This window comes from Microtus pennsylvanicus, chromosome 1 (genome assembly GCF_037038515.1).
Source record: "Microtus pennsylvanicus isolate mMicPen1 chromosome 1, mMicPen1.hap1, whole genome shotgun sequence".
In the NCBI taxonomy this organism is placed as follows: domain Eukaryota; kingdom Metazoa; phylum Chordata; class Mammalia; order Rodentia; family Cricetidae; genus Microtus; species Microtus pennsylvanicus.
Genome location: NC_134579.1, coordinates 137,366,395 through 137,384,048, shown reverse-complemented (window position 1 = coordinate 137,384,048; position 17,654 = coordinate 137,366,395). Strand labels below are relative to the sequence as shown.

The 17,654-nt window shown below is 52.3% G+C and overlaps 2 protein-coding genes across 5 annotated transcripts in view; both read right to left on the bottom strand.

Moving 5' to 3' along the window:
• Window positions 1–962: 962 nt before the first annotated feature.
• Shkbp1 (SH3KBP1 binding protein 1) lies at window positions 963–12,909 on the bottom strand. Its single transcript, XM_075987650.1, has 18 exons — window positions 12,790–12,909; window positions 12,497–12,550; window positions 12,319–12,364; window positions 12,153–12,226; window positions 11,334–11,392; window positions 11,023–11,103; window positions 9,346–9,507; window positions 8,629–8,719; window positions 8,364–8,554; window positions 7,456–7,571; window positions 6,864–6,951; window positions 6,658–6,774; window positions 5,320–5,490; window positions 3,508–3,663; window positions 3,039–3,135; window positions 1,768–1,946; window positions 1,430–1,544; window positions 963–1,350 (listed from the first exon to the last, which is right to left on the bottom strand). The coding sequence occupies exons 1-18, from the start codon at window positions 12,873–12,875 to the stop codon at window positions 1,119–1,121; spliced, it is 2,115 nt and encodes a 704-aa protein (XP_075843765.1). The 5' UTR covers window positions 12,876–12,909; the 3' UTR covers window positions 963–1,118.
• Window positions 12,910–13,287: 378 nt separating this feature from the next.
• The window catches only part of Sptbn4 (spectrin beta, non-erythrocytic 4), a 92,100-nt gene continuing 87,733 nt past the window's right edge, over window positions 13,288–17,654 (bottom strand). For 2 of the 4 annotated variants that reach the window (XM_075987609.1, XM_075987636.1), the window contains 3 exons: window positions 16,843–17,016; window positions 16,658–16,700; window positions 13,288–14,347 (listed from right to left, as the gene is read on the bottom strand). In XM_075987609.1, the coding sequence (XP_075843724.1) occupies window positions 14,189–14,347; window positions 16,658–16,700; window positions 16,843–17,016 (376 nt within the window). In that variant the 3' untranslated portion in view covers window positions 13,288–14,188. The remainder of the gene's footprint in view (window positions 14,348–16,657; window positions 16,701–16,842; window positions 17,017–17,654) is intronic. The other 2 variants (XM_075987618.1, XM_075987627.1) reach the window with 2 other exon arrangements.

Here is a 17,654-nt window from a genome sequence, read left to right as displayed (position 1 = left end):
ATGTTTCTGATTTTTATTTTGCTCATTCATTCATTCATCTATTGGCAGGGTCTCTCTACATAGCCCTAGCTGTCCTGAAATTCACTATGCAGACCAGTCTGGACTCACACTCACAGAGATCCACTGTGGGATAATCCTGTACACTGTGAGGATGTGCTGCTTTAATTGTTAAGAAAGAGCTGATTGGCTGATAGCTGGGCAGGATTTCCAGGACAGAGAGAATGCTGGGAAGAAGGAGAGCAGAGTTGGAGGAGCTGAGAGCCAGACATGGCAGCAGCAACATGGGAAGTTCACAGATATGGCTAACAAGCCTCGGGGTAGCACATAGATTAATAGAAATGGGCTAAGCTGCTAAGAGCTGGCTGGATACAAGCCTAAGCTATTGGCAGAGCATTTATAATTAGTGTCTATTTATTTATTTATTTATTTATTTATTTATTTATTTATTTAGGTTTATCAAGACAGGGTTTCTCTGTAGCTTTGGAGCCTGTCCTGGAACCAGGCTGGCCTCGAACTCACAGAGATCCACCTGCTTCTGCCTTCTCAGTGCTGGGATTAAAGGTGTGCGCCACCATCACCCGGCTTTAAATTTTTTTTTATACCAACCATAGTTCCTTCTTCCTTCCTTCCTCCTGCTCTCTCCCGCCTTCCTCCCCCCAACCCTATCCACTCCTCAGAGAGGGTAAGGCCTCCCATTGGAGTTAATAAAACCTGGCATTAAAGGCCTTGAATTTGGGAGTGTCTGGTGGGACAGAACTGATTGGCGGTCTAGACAGAAACTCCACCTACAGGGAGATCCTCCTGCCTCTGCATCTCCACTGCTGGGATTAGAGGTGTGCTCCATCACACCTATAGCAGTATCTCCGAGTTTAAAGCTTAGAACTTGATGGGTCCCTACATTTCCATCTCTTCTTGGGGAGCCTTCCCCTAAAAAGAAAAAAAAAACCAAGAATACAAACAGTGCTGGCAGTAAGGGCTTTATTAGGGAGGTGACTTTGGCTCTCAGGAAAGGAAGGCTAAGGGACCTCAGTGACTCCAAGGAGGCCCTGGCCCTGGCTCCAGCAGGAAAGCCGAGTTCCCTGGGGCCAGCCCACATGAAGGCACTGTGGTGGTTAGACTCAAAAGGAAGTTTCGTTAAGAGTGTTCTTGGGAGGTGTCAGTGGAGTGCCAAGACCTGTGGAGGGTCGAGGGGCCGGGGTCGGTGGGCGTCGGGGTTCCGGAGCACCTCTCACCAGCTCTTGACACCGATCCACGAAGCTTCCGGCCCCACGGCGCCGAACCTCTGCCTGCGGCGGGCTGGGGCTCCCTCTGTGGCCTGACAGGGACATGTTGCTGGAGGCTGAGTGGAGACTGAGAGGGAGAGAAAGTCAGGGTCCCCAGTGTCACCGTGCTGTTTCCGCTGCATGGAGGGAAGTGATGCTACAGCTACCTGGTAAGAGAAGTCCTGGGTGAGGGGCTAGGGAAAGCGCCCCGAGAGGCCGCCAACGGGGTCAGTTCGCACTGCTCCAACTGGCCCATCAGCTCTTCTTCTGTCAGACCACCTGCTGGGGTGGCAAAGACGCAGGGTCAGGGGTAAGATGGAGGACAAAGACCAAGAGCAGCTGGAGGGAGGAGAGAGGGAAGCTGCGTAGAAATGGATGGGCTGGGGCCAGAGACTCAGAGAGAAAGTAGAGAAAGGGCTGGAGGGCAAGAAAGGCTCAAGGGGACCAGAGGGCTGGGACCTGGGAAGAGAAACCATGGGGAGGGTTGAAGTGGGGCAAGGAGTACCAGGGGTCTGGCCCAGGCCATCCATGGCAGTAGTCAGATCCCACATGGCCAGGCTGCCATTGGCCTGGCCGGTGAGCAGGTAGCGCCGGGGCCTGGAGCCCAGCCGTATGGAACCCTCGCACTCCAGCACTGTGAAGGCAGTCGTGGGTGAGCCATCCACTGAGCAAACGGAACACACCCTGTGGGAGGCAAGGGGTCAGGGGTCATCAGCCTGGTCCCTCCCCTGCCCACCCCAATCCTTATCTGTTCCCATCACTTCATTTTGTTTTGAGACAGGGTCTCATGTAGCCCAGGCTGGCCTGCAACCCGCTGGGTAGCTGAGGATGACTTTGAACTTCTGATCCTTTTGCTGCTACCTCCTGGGTGCTGGGGTTACAGGCATGTACCGTGCCCTGTTTACTCAGAACCAGAGGTCAAAACCTAGCTTCACGCATGCGAGGCGCACGCTTCTGACTCACTCCACTGACCTGGCAGTATCCCCAGCCCCTTCGATCTGGTTTTGTTTGGCATCTCAGATAGTGTGCCCCCACCCAGGTTTATGTATCCCAGGGGGCCTTCAGCACCCTTCCCACATCCCCTGCTTGTCTCCTCTGTTGCACCTGCCACCTCCCACGGGCCACCCAGTGTCTCCTAGATCACTGTCTCATCCTGGGTTCCACCAAGCACTTGGCCCAAAGTCATCCCTGCCTTTTTACCTCTTGTCCAGTCCCTTACACAGGCATAGCCTCCCATGCACTGAGAAAAAGGCCTCAGCTATCCTACACAACGTCCAGGCCCACTAGCCAGGGTGGCTCTTCCCAGCCCTGGCACACGCTCGCTCGCTTGCTCGGCAGTCCTCATTCCACATTCCTACATAGCTGCAGGTTTCTCTGCAGAGGCCACTCCCCAAGCAACGCCCCCAGGCCTCCTTTTCAGGTCACCTACTATGGACTCCTGTAGTGTCCTTGTGCCCATCCACTCCTCATCCTTGGCCTGCACCCCATCCCACCCTGACACTCTGCCTGCACCCCATCCCACCCTGACACTATCCCTGCACCCCATCGCACCCTGACACTATCCCTGCACCCCATCCCACCCTGACACTCTGCCTGCACCCCACCCCACCCTACTCGATTGCTTGGGTTGTCTATGGTCCAGCACAGTGACCTGGGTTCTCCATTGTCAGTCTCACACACACAACCCAGAGGCCCATTCACCCTGCAGCCTCTGCTCCTTCAGGACCCCTTTCCAGCCTCCTCCCTAGTCCTGCCTCATTGGTGGACAGTACTCACCGCTGCCCAGTGGAGGAGAGACGCACAAAGAGCTGGCTGGCATTTGGCACCACCTTTTGGATAAATACCTGCTGGTCATCCCGCTCACCATAGGGACCTGTGTGGGCAGGGGTGAGGTAAGGGCCACAGGGTCCACAGGGCCTTCACAGCCCACAGCACTACCTGTCCCCATTGCTTGGCCAACGCCCAGACCTAGATCCTGCTCCCAGACTACCGCAGTTGGACAGAGGCAGACAGAACTAGGGGCTGGCCAGGATCAACAGCATTCGGGCCTGTCTGCTGATGGTCAGAGTGGGGTTAGCTGGGGGTACAGAGGTCAACAGCAGGTCAGGGGGAAGCCAAGGTGAAGCAGAGGTCAGTGGGTTGGAGGGCAACAATGCAGCTAAATGGGCAGGAGAGGTCTACTCCAGTGGGATCCCACACGGCCAAGGCAGGTCTGCGGGAAGGGATCAAGGGAATCAGCAGGCACCAATGTCATTGCCAGCACTGCAGCCTCCGTGCCCGTCGGCCGATTCCAGCGCCAGGATCTTGAAGGACGCTAGCGGAGTGGAACCGGGCTGGGTGGAGATCATGCCTCGAAAACGGGTCACAGACCAAGTCCGAACATGGTTGTTGTCAGCGCAGACTAAAGAGCAGAGAGAAAGCCGAACGTCAGGCCCGGCCGTGGCGCCCGCACAGTCCGACCCTCCTGGACCCCCAGCAGGAGCCCCTTTTGGAGGTGTGAGGGCCCAGCTGTGGTGAGTTCTTCCCTTTAAGAAATTCTCTCTTCTGGATGCCTAGAGATCCTGTCGCCTCTGCCTCTGAAGTGGTCAGAATCTGTCCCCATGTTACCCTGGCTACGGACCCCACCTGGGACCCTTTCACCCCATCTCTTTTCTAGGCTTCTGATCCTATCCCTACAGCTACACATCACATCCAGACAAAGCAAGGACGTCAACCCTTGAGACCCTCCAGGCCCCTCCCCCTGCATTAACTCCTCCCACTCTCCCCACTGGTTCTTTTGCAATGGCTGTTCTCTCTGACTGGAATGCTTGTCCCTGATGATCTACACCTGTGGCCCTTCATTTCCACTCTAAGGCCCTCGGCCTCTTGACAGGCTCGCCCTGAATCAGCGTTCTTCAGTGATCCTCAAACACTTGAGAAAGAAGTGTGGTAGTCCACGCCTAAAACCCGGGGCTTTTCTGAAACCCCGGGTTTGGAAGGCTGGATCCAAAGGATCCTAAATTCCAGGCTAGCCTGGGCTATGTAGCAAGACCTTATCTCAGTCAAAACCCCAGGGGCTAGCTCAGTGGACAGTGTTTGCCATGCGAGTATCTGGGCCTGAATGTGGAGGTGCGTGCTTGTCATCCCTGCGCTGGGGAGGTGGCAATGAGCAGGTCCCAGGGACTCCCCAGCCAGTCACCCTAGCATAGGGGCAATCCCCAGATCCTATAAGGGTCCTATTTTATTGTTGTTGTTTTGTTTGGTTTTTTGAGAATGGGTTTCTCTGTGTGGCTTTGGGACCTGTCCTGTACAGCGGGCTGGCTTCCACCTCACAGAGATCCGCCTGCCTCTGCCTCCCAAGTGCATGTGCCACCACAGCCTGGCTGCCATAAGAGTCTTAAAAACAAGATAAAGGGACTAGAGAGATGGCTCAGAGGTTAAGAGCACTGGCTGCTCTTCCAGAGGACCTGGGTTCAATCCCAGCATCTGCATGGTGGTTCTCAACTGTTTGTGGATCAGACACCCTCACACACACTTACATGTACATAAAATAAAATAAAAAATAAAAACAAAAACCCAAGGTGAAGGGAGCTGGAGAGAGTTGAGTGGTTTAGAGTGCTACTCTTGCAGAGGAACTGAATTCAGTTTCCAGCACCCATGTCGGGTGGCTCACAACCACCTGTAACCCTGTCTCCAGGGACAGTGACATCCTCTTCTGCCCTCTGTAGACACCTGCGCCCTCTCTCCCTCTCTCTCTCTCTCTTTCTCTCTCTCTCTCTCTCTCTCTCTCTCTCTCTCTCTCTCTCTCTCACACACACACACACACACACACACACACACGTAAGTTTTTAGAATCTTTTTTTGTTTGTTTTTGTGCTGTTTTGACAGTTTCTCTGTGTGGCCCTGACTGTTCTAGAACTCACTCTGTAGACCAGGCTGGCCTTAAACTGGAAGTGACTCTCCTCCCTCACCCTAGGACCCGAGTCACTGGCCTGTCACAGTCTCCCTCCAGTTCTGTGATCTGCAGCCTCAGAGAGGTGTCTCTCCACACACCCGTGCCCGCGGCAGGGACACCCACCTGAGATGAGGTGCTTCTCCGACAGCATGATCTTGGTGACAGGACTGCGGTGCACGCTGAAGGTCTGGAAGAGCTGGGGACCCGAGCCCACAGTCTCGGGGTGCTGCACAATGACCCGCACGACCCCTGAGCTGGTGCCATAGGCAATCTCAATCCAGTTCCCACTGTCACCTAGGGAGAGGCCAACAACAAAGAAGGTCTGTCGTGGGAAACAGAACCAGGGCAGAGGGTGAGAGAGTGAGAGGAGGAGAGAAGGCAGTGGGGGAGAGATGGGGGGAAAGAGACAGCGACAGAGAGAGACATATTCATGAGACTAAGAAACCACAGGTGGGGGTGGAGAGATGGTTCAGTGATAAAGAGCATTTGCTGCTCTTCCGGAAGACCCAGGTTCAATTCCCAGGACCCACATGGCAGCTCACAGCCACCTGGAACTCCTATTCTGATCCCTTATTTGTAGTCTTTGGGCACCAACCATGTACTTACATATGTGCAGCAAGACAGTCATAAACATAAACCGCTAAACTTTTTTATAAATTTCCGAATGACATATAAACAGAATAAGAGAAGAGCACACCTCCCGGTGTCTCAGGGACTCCACTAACAACTTTTCATTTTGAGAGCCTCAAAACTTTTTTCATTTTTTTGAGACAGTCTCACTATGTAGCCCTAGTTGGCTTAGAATTCAATATGTAAATCAGGCTGGCTTTGAACTCACAAACTCACTGAGATTCCCCCCCCCCTCCAAGCTGCCTCTGCCTCCCTGAGTGTTGGAGAGATTCCCAGAAAATAAACAAAGCATTATAAAGAACACAGGTAGAAAAAATACAGTGTCAGCAGTGTGTGCAGGGGCCACAGGCAATGCACTTGATTCCCATATAGGAACATGGATGGATATTAAATCTAGGAGATGGGGAGAAGAACCGAGGGGCTAGCCTGTGATCCCAGCACTCAGGAGGCTCATGCAAAAGGGTGAAGTGTTCTAGAGTTAGAGGCTACCCTAGGCTACAGAGAAAGATTCTGTCTTCCCCCAAAATGGGGGGGGGGGAGTGATAATCAAGGATCCTTGAGCTTGGATTTGTCTACTATCTGGTATGTATCAATTCTCTTGGTTTTATGAATTATACAAATATCATGTCCTAATGGGATGGGAAAGACCCAAAAATCAACTAACAGTGGCATGTCATGGAGCATGTGGCTAAACAAAACAAAGCCAAACCACATGCTGAAGGAACTTTCTGAGAACCCCACGAGACAACACTGCACAGGCAGGGACACGGCTGCAGGCCAAGTCTGGAGCTGACCAGTGACAACAGGGTCAGAGGCTTCATCATAGCTTACTGGTTTTGGGGGTGAGGTAGACGCTGAGTGCGGTGACCCCATCCTCTGCCGGATCCCGGTAGAGCTCACTGACAAGGAGGTCATTGTCCTTCATCCGCAGGGGGAATTTCTGCACATCTAGGTGGACAGGCAGGGGTGGGGCAGATGTGTTGGAGGTGCCTGCTCCGGCCCACCCCTCACACCGCAGGAGGAAGGACATGGCTCACCTACGTAATAGATGGAGCCGTTGCTGCAGCCCAGGAGGAGGAAGGAGCCGGCTGCATCGTAACTGGTGATAGGCTGGACCTCCTGGACCTGGGGCAGGAAAGTGGCAGCAGTGTGGGACCCTCCCGGCGTCCTTGCCTTTCTCCTACAGTGACCATTTTTGTGTGCCCAGCATGGCCACACCACCTGGGCCTAAGCCTATCCCTTCCAGCCTTGCCAGTTGCCATCTGTGTCTATCTCTAACATCACGGCTCTCCCTGTAACATCTCTCTCTCTCTCTCTCTCTCTCTCTCTCTCTCTCTCTCTCTCTCTCTCTCTCTTCCTGAGACAGGGTTTCTCTGTTTACCTTTGGCTGTTCTAAAACTTGCTTTGTAGACTAGTCTGACCTTGAACTCACAGAGATCCACCTGCCTCTGCCTCCTGAGTGCTGGGACTAAAGGCATGCGCCACCAGGCCCGTGTTCCACGAACTTTTACTCCATACCCACTGTAGGGTTGTCTGGCTCTCTCTCCAGGTGGTGTGAAGCAGGAAGAAATCCCTGGGCCTACGCAGTCCAGACACTTGGGAGGAGTGCGCCAGGCTGGCCAAACTCACCTGCCAGTGCTTTGTGACAGCATTCCACACCCCGATGCGCCCCGTGTGGCTTGTGGCAATGAGCTGGTTCCCAACAAAGAACAAGGCCTCCACTGGTACACCCAGGTGGAAGACACCTGTAGGCAGCAAGGAGAGGCTGGACGCCCACTGCAGGGGTGGGGTGCAGCAGCAAGGAGGGCTCAATGGGAGGTTGGACACCCGCTGCAGGGGGAAGCTGGAACCCAATTGCAGGGGTGGGGTGCAGCAGCAAGAACATCAAGGGCCATGGGTTGTGTTGGGAAATGGAATCCCCGAGCTAAGAGGATTCCAGGAATTAGGCAGAGCGTTTGATAAGTGTGGAACTCTAAGGGCAGGTAGAATTCTAACAGGCTGAGGTTTCCAAAAAGGCTAAAAACTTTCCTGTTGGGACAAAGGCTATGACAACCAAGGGCTGAATTTTGTTGTTACTATTTTGAGTTGGGGTCTCATGTAGCCCAGGCTAGCCTCCAACTTCTGTGTGCTGGATTACAGCTGTGTACTCTCCAACCAGTTTATATGGTGCTGGGATTAGATCTAGAATTCCACGCATGCTCCCCCTCTCCAGACACATAAACAAATATATACAAAAATAAAATATAATCAGTGTGTTAACTGGGCATGGTGGCACTTGGTGTGGCTGTGGTCCAGCATTCAGGCATTGAGGACAAGAAGACCTGGAATTCAAGGCTTGGGCTACATGGTAAAACCTTGTTTAAGGCCAAATAAAAAATGCAGGACTCCGAAGGTCTAGAACATTCTCTTACAGGGTAAAGAGACTGAGTAGGGCACAGTATTCTTATGCTTCTCATATGGATATTCAGTTTCATGGGCTGGGTTATTTTAACAGATTGCAGAATTCTACAGGGGTCTAAAAAGCCCAAGGAACATACCTATCTCAGAGCCACCACCTTGTGGCTGTAGAGCCCACAGAAGGATCTCGCTGCCTGTGGCTGCAGCCACCATCTTGTCATGCTCACCCGGAGCACCGCTGAGCACCCGAGCCGTGAGAGCCAGGCGCTCAATGGGCCAGTCCAGGCGAGGGCTGGAAAATGCTAGCTGCCAGCCAGAGGCTTCCTTCAGCCTGCGAGATTGGAGGAATCATTAGCTCCTTCCTCAGAGCAGCCCTCTCCCACAGCCCATCCCCACCCTCAGTACCTGTAACAGACCAGGAAGTGCGTGTAGGCCACAGCGATCCAGTTGTGGTGGCCACAGACCAGTCGCACCATCCCTGGCTCCTCCAGTTGGCCTTGGGGACAAGAGAGGAGACCAGAACAGGGTCACAGGGGCCCACTGGCCCTGACTTCCTAAAGGACGGAAATTTAAGCTGCATCTGGTAGTGTAGCCTGTAATCTCAGGTACTTTGGTGGTTGAGACAGAAGGAACACAAATTCAAGGCCAGCCTAGGCAACCTAGGGAGACCCTAATTCAAAACAGAAAGTAAAGAAAAGGCTGGGGGCCAGGGAGTAGATTCAGCATATATAAAAGCAGCTCTGGAACAAGCCGGACATTCTAGGTTCAATATCCACAACACACGTGGTAGCCTCTGACCCCCACAAGTGCACTGTGTTATGAGTTCACACACGCCTACAATAATGACAATTAAAAATAAATAATTAGATTAAAATGAGGGCTCAAAGAGCCCAGGTGATGGTTCATACTCCTAATTCTAGCACTCAGGAGGCTGAGGTAAGAGAACTGGATTGCTTTGAGCTCCAGCCTGGCTCAGGGTAAGAGCCTGCGCCACCCCCACCCCCCCAAAACACACACACACACACAAACACACAAAAGAGGAGGCTAGACAGTGCCAGAATGTATGTTCTTGGCTCGGTACCAAGCACAACACATGTGCCAAAGACAAAGACAGACGCTTACCTGATGGGGATGGAGGTGCTCTCTCATCCAGCATTCGGCCCAGCAGCCCTGCATTACCCAAGTTGGGGGGCATGGTGTTGCTCCGTCGAACAGGGGCTGGGCGTCCCCCTACTTGCTGGGGTCCCACCAGGCTGTGCCGGTTTCTCCGCTTCACTGGAAATACTGTAGTACAGGGAGGGTCAGTCACCATAATTATAATCATGGCGGGCTGTGAACACTGAAACTGCAACAGGCATGAATGCCCCGCATGGGGCATAGTGACCCGGGGAAGGTGTGCCGTGGTACCAGGGTATGACATTCTATGACCCAGCAGCCTATGACACAGAAAGAGCCAGTTTGGTGCTCTCTGGCACTGATGCCTTTCCACTATTTGCTAACTTTAGTCAGGCCTGGTGGGTAGGTCTGTAATTGTAACTACTTGGAAATCTAGAGCTGGAGGATTACAAGTTCAAGGTCAGGCTGGGCAACCTAGTGAGACCCTATGTCAACAAACAACAAGAAAACAAACCAGAAGAGGGGTGGCGAGCTGTCTCAGGAGGTGAAGGTGCTTGTCACCAAGACTAACAATCGTGGCTTTGATCCTGGGACCCGTGTGGTGGGAGAAATGATTCTGACTTGTCCTCTAGCCTCCTTACATGCCCCCCCAAGTGCCCCAATAAATAAATACATATCATATAATAACTATTTTCTTTTTAAAGTAAAGATAGAGATGGGTTGTATCTCAGCAGTAGAGTATGTTTCCAGAATTTACCCGGGAAGGGCTGTGGGCAGAAATAGAACACACGCCTAGAATTCCCCAGTCAAGGTTTGGGGGTGTGGCTCCATGTTACAGCACCTGCTGGGCATGCACAAAGCCCTGGGTGCCAAATCCAGTACTATAGTAAATACATAATAAAATAAAGAATATAATGCAGGTGCTACAGAGATGGCTCTTGGGTAAAGTACTTGCTACAAGCTGAGAGCTAGGAAGGTAGACCAAGGCAAATCCTCCCATTTTGTGCACAAGCGAGCTTAGCCAATCGGTAAATGCCAGGTTCACTGAAACAGGCTCATAACAACAACAACAACTATTATTAATAATTATTATTATAGAATAAATTAAAAATTTGGTTCTCTTCCCTCCTAATAAAGGGAACCAACCCCCTTTTTTGGGAGAAAGAACATTGTTCTGGCTTTTTGTTGTGGTGTTTGTTTTGAAACATGGTCTCCCAGTGTCTCCCTAACTATCCTGGAACTGGATATGTAAGCCAAGCTGTTCTCTAGCTCACAGAGATCCCCTGCCTCAGTACTGGGATTAAAGGCGTGTGCTGCCATGCCCAGCTGTTCTGTTCAGGCTTTATTTTCACATCTCTACTGTATTTGTGGTATAGAGTTAGTAGCTAAAGCTTATATTTTAAATGGTTGTTTGTTTGGGCTTTTTTTTTTTGTTCCGTGTTTCTCTTTTCTGAAAAACAGGACAAACCCTAAGAAAACTCAGACTACACCTCCCATCAGGCTCTAGTGTATGCTTCATGGAAAATGCTGTTTCCTATTTCCTTTCCAACCATCTGATAAAGAACTACAACTCCCATTACAGCTCCAGGCTCCAAATACAAGTACCTAAGGGTCTGTAGTCTTATGGGAAATGTAGTCTCTAATCCAATCTCCCACTCCCCTGCATCTATGGGGAGTGCCTACCTGGAGGAGGTAGATAACCATTGAAGAGGACATTTCCACAGGAAGATCGATCCAACTCTTCCCTTACCTGCAGGCGACGAACTGCAAGGGAAGGACTCAAAACTTGATCTTGAGGGATAGGAAGGCAGACCCATGACCCTCTCTCCCCATGTGGTTTCCACAGAACTGCCAACCAACTCCTTCAGAGCCAGACCCAAACCCAGTGCTCTGAGCTCTAACCCAACCATCTTTCTGACTGGGCGAGTCAAAAAGGTAGAGAATGCTCAGGAAGTAACTGAGCATGCTGACTTGAGGGGGGCACTTACACTTACCCAGAGGAGTGAGCCCATAGAATTGGGCTTCATGGAGGAGGCTGGACCCGTGGATACCCCTGGGTAATAGAAGAGAATTGGGGTAAAAGTCTGGGGTGTTTGGGGTGGGCTGCACATTCTGAGAAGGTTTTTGAAACTGCTAGTATTGACAGGCTTAAGATTCTAGGGAATTTGAGGATGGTGCACACCTGCCACCCTGGAACATAGGAAGTAGAGGCAAGAGGGTCAAAGTAAGTTTAGCCGGGTGGTGATGGTGCACGCTTTTAATCCCAGCATTTGGGAGGGAGAGGCAGGCGGATATCTAAGGAGTTTGAGGCCAGCCTGGTCTACAGAGGGAGTTCCAGGACAGAAAGAAAGAAGAAAGGAAGGAAGGAAGGAAGGAAGGAAGGAAGGAAGGAAGGAAGGAAGGAAGGAAGGAAGGGAAAGTAAGGAAAGTTAGCCTGGTCTGGACTGAGATTTCTAGCAGCCAGGGCTAAAATACTTTTAGAATACTTCTTAAACCGGGCAGTGGTGGCACATGTCTTTAATCCCAGCACTTGGGAGGCAGAGGCAGGCGGATCTCTTTGAGTTAGAGGCCAGCCTGGGCTAAAAGAGCTAGTTCTAGGACAGGCTCTAAAGCTACAGAGAAACGCTGTCTTGAAAAGCAAACAAACAAACAAAAATACTTTTTAAAAAAATCTAGGGAACAAACGTATGCACATATTTGGAGGGGGGTGATCAGGACTGAATAATTTGAATTGAATGGAACACATGGGCAGACACTCCGAGAAGGAGGAGAGACTACTTGATGGGGGAACATACTCCCTTACCCATACCAACCTGGGGTCTAACTCTTTGGTCCGCAGGAAGTTGAGGATGGGGGCAAAGACGGTGGGGTCCCTGTCGATGAAGATCTGTATGGGGGAGGGCATGGCAGCCGGGAGTGAGTAGGAAGTCCTGCCCTTCCTCCCACTGGCCATCCCACTTTTGATCTTTCCCTACTCACAGCTCCGGTCTCATCTTTCAGAGTTGAGATGCGTCCGCTCAAAAGACTACAGGAAGGGGAAGCCGAGGAGGTGTCACGGGCCGAGTTGCAGAGGTGAGGAAAGGTGGAAATAAGTCTTCCCACACCCTTTCCTTTCATCCCCTCCTACCCTCGCCCCCAAACTGGCTCTCCTAATCACCTGGAGAAGAAAGAGTCTGGGATCCAGGTGAGCGTCTGGCGAGAGGTACTAAACCTGGGGCCGTGAGGTAAGGAGAGGTAACAGATGACGGGGAGGTAAGGACCGCTGCCTTCTCCCACGCGATCCACGCACGGAAACTTCCCTTCTTTGGCATTTTTTCATCCAAGCGCCAAGCCTCCAGCACGGGGCGGAGCAACCCTTGATAGACAGGGATTACCACCCCCACCCCTAGAAGAGGCGGGTATCCCGCCTTCGTCCCGTAGGATGGGGCCTCGGGGACCTCCCACACTCACCGCTTGCCCCCCACGTTCAGATTGATTACTTCCCCCGGGGATCCCCGATTCGGGACCCCCTCCGCTGCGGTAGTAGCAACAGCCATGGCCCCCCGGCGAGCCTGCCGGTCTGGACCCACTTCCGGGTGCGCACAGACCCCGCCCCTGATGCTTGCTCATTGGTCTAGAGACTCCAGCATTCTCCGATGATTGGACAGAGCGTTCGCTCATCGCAATTACGTTTCTCTGACTCTTTAAAGCCGGGCAGTCTTTCCTGACCTCGATGGGGCGCATCTCTCAGCTGCTTTGAGGTAGTTTAATAACTTCCCCTTATTTCTAGGGTTCCCTTATTTAGGCATAATATCTAGGCGACCTGTTGAGGAGTACGTGTGCAGATCTTGAAATGAGCCACCAATGGGCAGGTACATCCAGAGTCTGGTAGACGGTCTTCGCACCCGCGTCCCATCAGCCCACCCTCCAATCCTGTCTCAGGTACTCAAACAAACCAGCGTAGACCGTCAAAGCCAAAGGGTTTATTATAGGTACATACAGTGTGCGCCTGCCACACCGCCCCGCACCCCCGGCCCTGGCGGCGTCTTCGGGCAGCCACTGGGGCTGCCTGTAACCCTGATCCCCCGACTCCCAGGGAGGTGCTCCAGCCAGAAGCATGCAGGGGGGAGGACTTCCCAACCCCCCTCCCGTCGGGAAGTGGCATTAACAGCTGGATGGGGGAGGAGAGAGGAAGACAATTTTGAACTTTGACTCCCCTCCTATTAAAAGCCTTCGCGGATGCGGGGCGGGGGAAGGAGGGAGAGGTCTACATTTTTGCAAAAATAAACTAAGTCAGGAATTAACCGCATGGCTCTGAGATGGCGGAGTGCAGGGGCTAAGGGCCCCTTCGCTCCCTCTTCCCAGACAGATCAAGGCAGCATTGGAAGTGAGGTAAAGGCAGGGAGGAGTGTCCCCTCCCCACCCCCTAGCACCCTGGATGGTCCAGGGGACCTCACCAGCGCCCCCGTGTCCATCCTTAGGGCGGAGAGGAGGCCAACGAACACCACCACCTCCCAGATCCCTCGCCACTCCAGCTTCTTGGGGCAGGATCTGACGATGGGGTAGGGGACTTGGCTCAACTGGCTCCTGGCCAGTCCCCACCAAGCTCAGTTATTGCATAAAAAGAATGGAGCCCCAGCACCTGGGGTGGGGTTGGCGAGCGGGAAGGGACCGAGATATGGCTATAGGGACAACAATCCCCCACCACCATTTCTTGGAGTGCAGGAGAAGTCCCTTCCATTCCAGGGTCCACCGTGACACATCCGCAGTCATTCCTGCCCTTGCGGATGAAAAGGTGTCTTTGTGTCCACAGTGCGGAGAGGAGGGGCAAGGAGACTTGTCAGACTCCAAGTGGGGAGGGTACCTGGAGTCACTTCCGGCGCCCGCTGGCCCTCCGCTCCGCACCCTCACGTTTGGGGTTGCCCTCATCTGTGGATGATGTGGTAGGTAGTGTCTGACCCCAGCGGGCGATCTCGGCGTGTTCCGCCACTGAGTTAGCCACAGCCTCCAGCCAGCCATTCATCTCCTCCTGGCGGAAGAAGCAGGACAGGTCCATCTCTGGGGGAGGATCTCAACCACACTGCCCTCCCTTCTGTTATCTGGGTAATGCTGATAGTGAGGCTAAGGGGACTCTTCTCTAAGCCCTTCTGTGGATTTATTCGCTTAAACAGAAGCAATAGCATCATCTGTAAGACACCCCCCCCCACACACACACAGATGAACAACCTAAATGAAGGGAAGCATTGAGCAGAAACTTGCAGGGCCTCGACCTTTGCACTGTGCTAATTGGCCTCCATGTACCAACTGACTTCGCTTTTCACAAAAGCTCTCAGATAAATTATTTGAGCTCTCAGAAAGAGAGCTCAGTGGGTAACAGCACAGTGGAGCCTGATGAACAGTGCTTGATAAGCAGGACCCGCACAGCGGAAGAAGCACTGACTCAGGAGGGCTCCACCTGCACACCCAAGGCATATTACGTGTGCGCACACACTCATGAACACACACGCAAAAATAAAATGTAACAGAGCAAGATGGTGGGGCACCCCTTTAATCCCAGTACTGGGAGGCAGAGGTAGGAGGATCTCTGGGAGTTTGAGGTCAGCCTGATCTACATAGGAAGTTCCAGGACTACATAGAGAAACCCTGTCTCAAAAAAGAAAAATAGAAACCAGATTTAGGAACTTGAGAGATGGCTCCATGAGTAAGAATACTGGCTGGGACCAGAATTTCATTCTCAGCACCCACGTGAGCATCTGTTTCAGGGGATACACCACCCTCTTCTAGCCGTGGTGGAGAATCGGGCAGCCACATGCACACGCACACACACATGCAGGCAAGCATACAGATAAAAATAAATGTTTTTTAAAAATTTAAAAGGATCTTTAAAAATCCTCATTCTTTCATTTGTGTGATGTTTAAGAATGTGTGTGGGGGTGGGGCGTGCCTTGTGCACATGTGTGGAGGCCAGGAGAGGATCCAAGTGTCCTGCTCTATTACCTCCCGCCTATTTCCCTCCAAACAGGGTCTCCAGCAATTGCCTACAATTATGCCTGGCTCGCTCTCTCTCTCTCTCTCTCTCTCTCTCTCTCTCTCTCTCTCTCTCCCTCTTTCTTTCTTTCTTTCTTTGAATGCTGGAATCCAAATAATGTCCTCAGGCTTGAACAGCAACTTTCTTACCACTGAACGGCTTCTCTAGTCCCATGGGGTGTGTGATGCTTCACATCAACTCTCCTCTCAACAACCCTCACCCCAGTGCACTCGGGATAGAATCCTTTCCTGGATACCCCCAATACCGAGAGAGATCCAGTCCCCAGAACCTTTCTGAGACCGTCTACCTCAGCTCAGCTGTCCTCCTGCAGTTGGCTGTCACAAGCCTTCGAAGTTCTGCCTTTTTGGTTATCTCTGTGGGGATCACACATCTTCCGTTTTTTTAGATAGCTTAGCCCAGGATGGCTTCATTCTCACTCTGTAGCCCAGGACTGATCCTCTTGCTTCCACCTCCCATATGCTGAGATTACAGAAAATGACCACACCCAACCTTGATCACTCCCTTTTTGGAGGGAGGAAGGTATTTCTTTTCTTTTCTTTTTGGTTTCTCTGTGGTTTTGGAGCATGTCCTGGAACTAGCTCTTGTAGACCAGGCTGGTCTTGAACTCACAGAGATCCACCTGCCTCTGCCTCCCAAGTGCTGGGATTAAAGGCGTGCGCCACCACCGCCTGGCCACGGAAGGTATTTCAGGACAGGGTTTCTCTGGGCAGCCCTGGCTTCCCTGGAAATCACTCTATAGTCCAGGCTGACCTCGAATTCAGTGATCCTCCTGCCTCAGCCTCCCGAGTGCTGGGATTACAGCCTCTTTCTCTCTCTTTTTATCGTGTTGGTGTGTATATATGCCATGCATGTACAGGTGGCCTCAGAGGCCAGAAGAGGGTGCTAGATCCCCTAAAGCTGCAGATACAGGGAGTTGTGAGCTGCCTTACATGGGTGCTAAGAACCACACTTGAGTCCTCCTGAAAAGCAGGGAGTAAGTACTCTTAACCACTGAGCCATCTCCCTAGACCGCTGGTGACTCCTTTTAAACCTACACCTACTGCCTTCCCAGCCTTCTGAGTGGCTACAACAAAGAAGATGGACTTAGTGATCATGGCCACCAGGCACCTTCCCTGGACACCCTCCCCTCGTCTTAGGATGCTCTCTAGGCTCTCACTGCTTTCCTGTTACAGTTCTTATACTTCTGGCCTGTGTGGTTTCTTCTACAGCCCCAACTCCTTGATTCAGGAACCAACCAGGAAGCTAGACCACTTAGAGATCAACCTATGGTGTGAAAGAACCAACTCTTACCTCATCTTTAGCTTGGAGCAAGAACTCGCTGCCATCCTGGGTCCTGCAGGAGACATAGGACTTCAGGGATCTTGAGGGGCCCAGCCCCTACTCCCATCCATTGCCTTTCAAGAAAACTGAGAGCCCACAGGGGAAATAAAGCAAGGCGGAGCCCCCCCTCCCTTCTGCCCATGGGAGGGACTCACTGGAGCTTGAAGACATGTTTCTTTTTCTTGTAGTCACTAGCCACCTCGCTGGTGGCCTTGTGCAGGCTGAGCAGTGGTTCCCCACCATGTGTGCCCCCCGATGATGGGCCTTTGGAGTCCTTGTAGAAGCCTAGCTCCCCCTTGCTGAGCACACAGTACAGGCTCACCCATGACCTGGGGGTGGTGAGATGGCCATTGAGGCAGAGCTGCAGAGTTCTGCCTGGGAACTCTATATCATCACCCTTACAGAGCGTGTGCTTGATCTTGTACCTCTGGCCCTTTGCCCCACAAGGCAGGTCCTGTTCTGGGAGGTGTGACTAGTGCTCTCAGAACCAAGAGTTTGCCCAGGCTGGTCCCTGCTGGCTAACCCTTCCTCATCTCGTTTCATAGTGACTTTCCTAAAAGCAAGACACTAGCTCTTGGGATAGGAAGGCAGCCAGCAGTAGGTAGAGCCCTTGTCTAGGATTCACTAGCGAGGAGCTGGGGGTATATCTCAGTGGTAGAACATGAGGCCACGGGCTTGATCCCCAGTCCTGAAAGAATTCAACTGACTCATATGCACACCCGTGTTTCGTTCATTGATCTCACTTTCCCCATGCATCGCCTTCTCTGGTTCTCCTTTCCCCGCCCTTCACCAAGTTGTTCCTTCAAGGAAGAGGTAAGGTTCCTACAGTCTGAAACAAGATCTGGTCTCCCCATGCAGCCAAAGTCCCTGTCTAGGAAGAAGTCCCTGGTTAGGAAAATAACATTCAACAGGTGTCAGTGTTCATTCCCATGTTGGTCTAGGGACAAGGAAGAAAACATTAACTTCA

Bases quoted from the DNA above. Each gene is read 5' to 3' on its own strand.
- Shkbp1 (XM_075987650.1), bottom strand. From the start codon at position 12,875: ATGGCTGTTGCTACTACCGCAGCGGAGGGGGTCCCGAATCGGGGATCC. The intron at 6,775-6,863 runs GTGAGCCATGTC...CTGTCCACCTAG, and splicing joins CGGCTCCATCTATTACGTAG to ATGTGCAGAAATTCCCCCTG. The intron at 1,947-3,038 runs GTGAGTACTGTC...TGCCTCCCACAG, and splicing joins CTCTCCTCCACTGGGCAGCG to GGTGTGTTCCGTTTGCTCAG.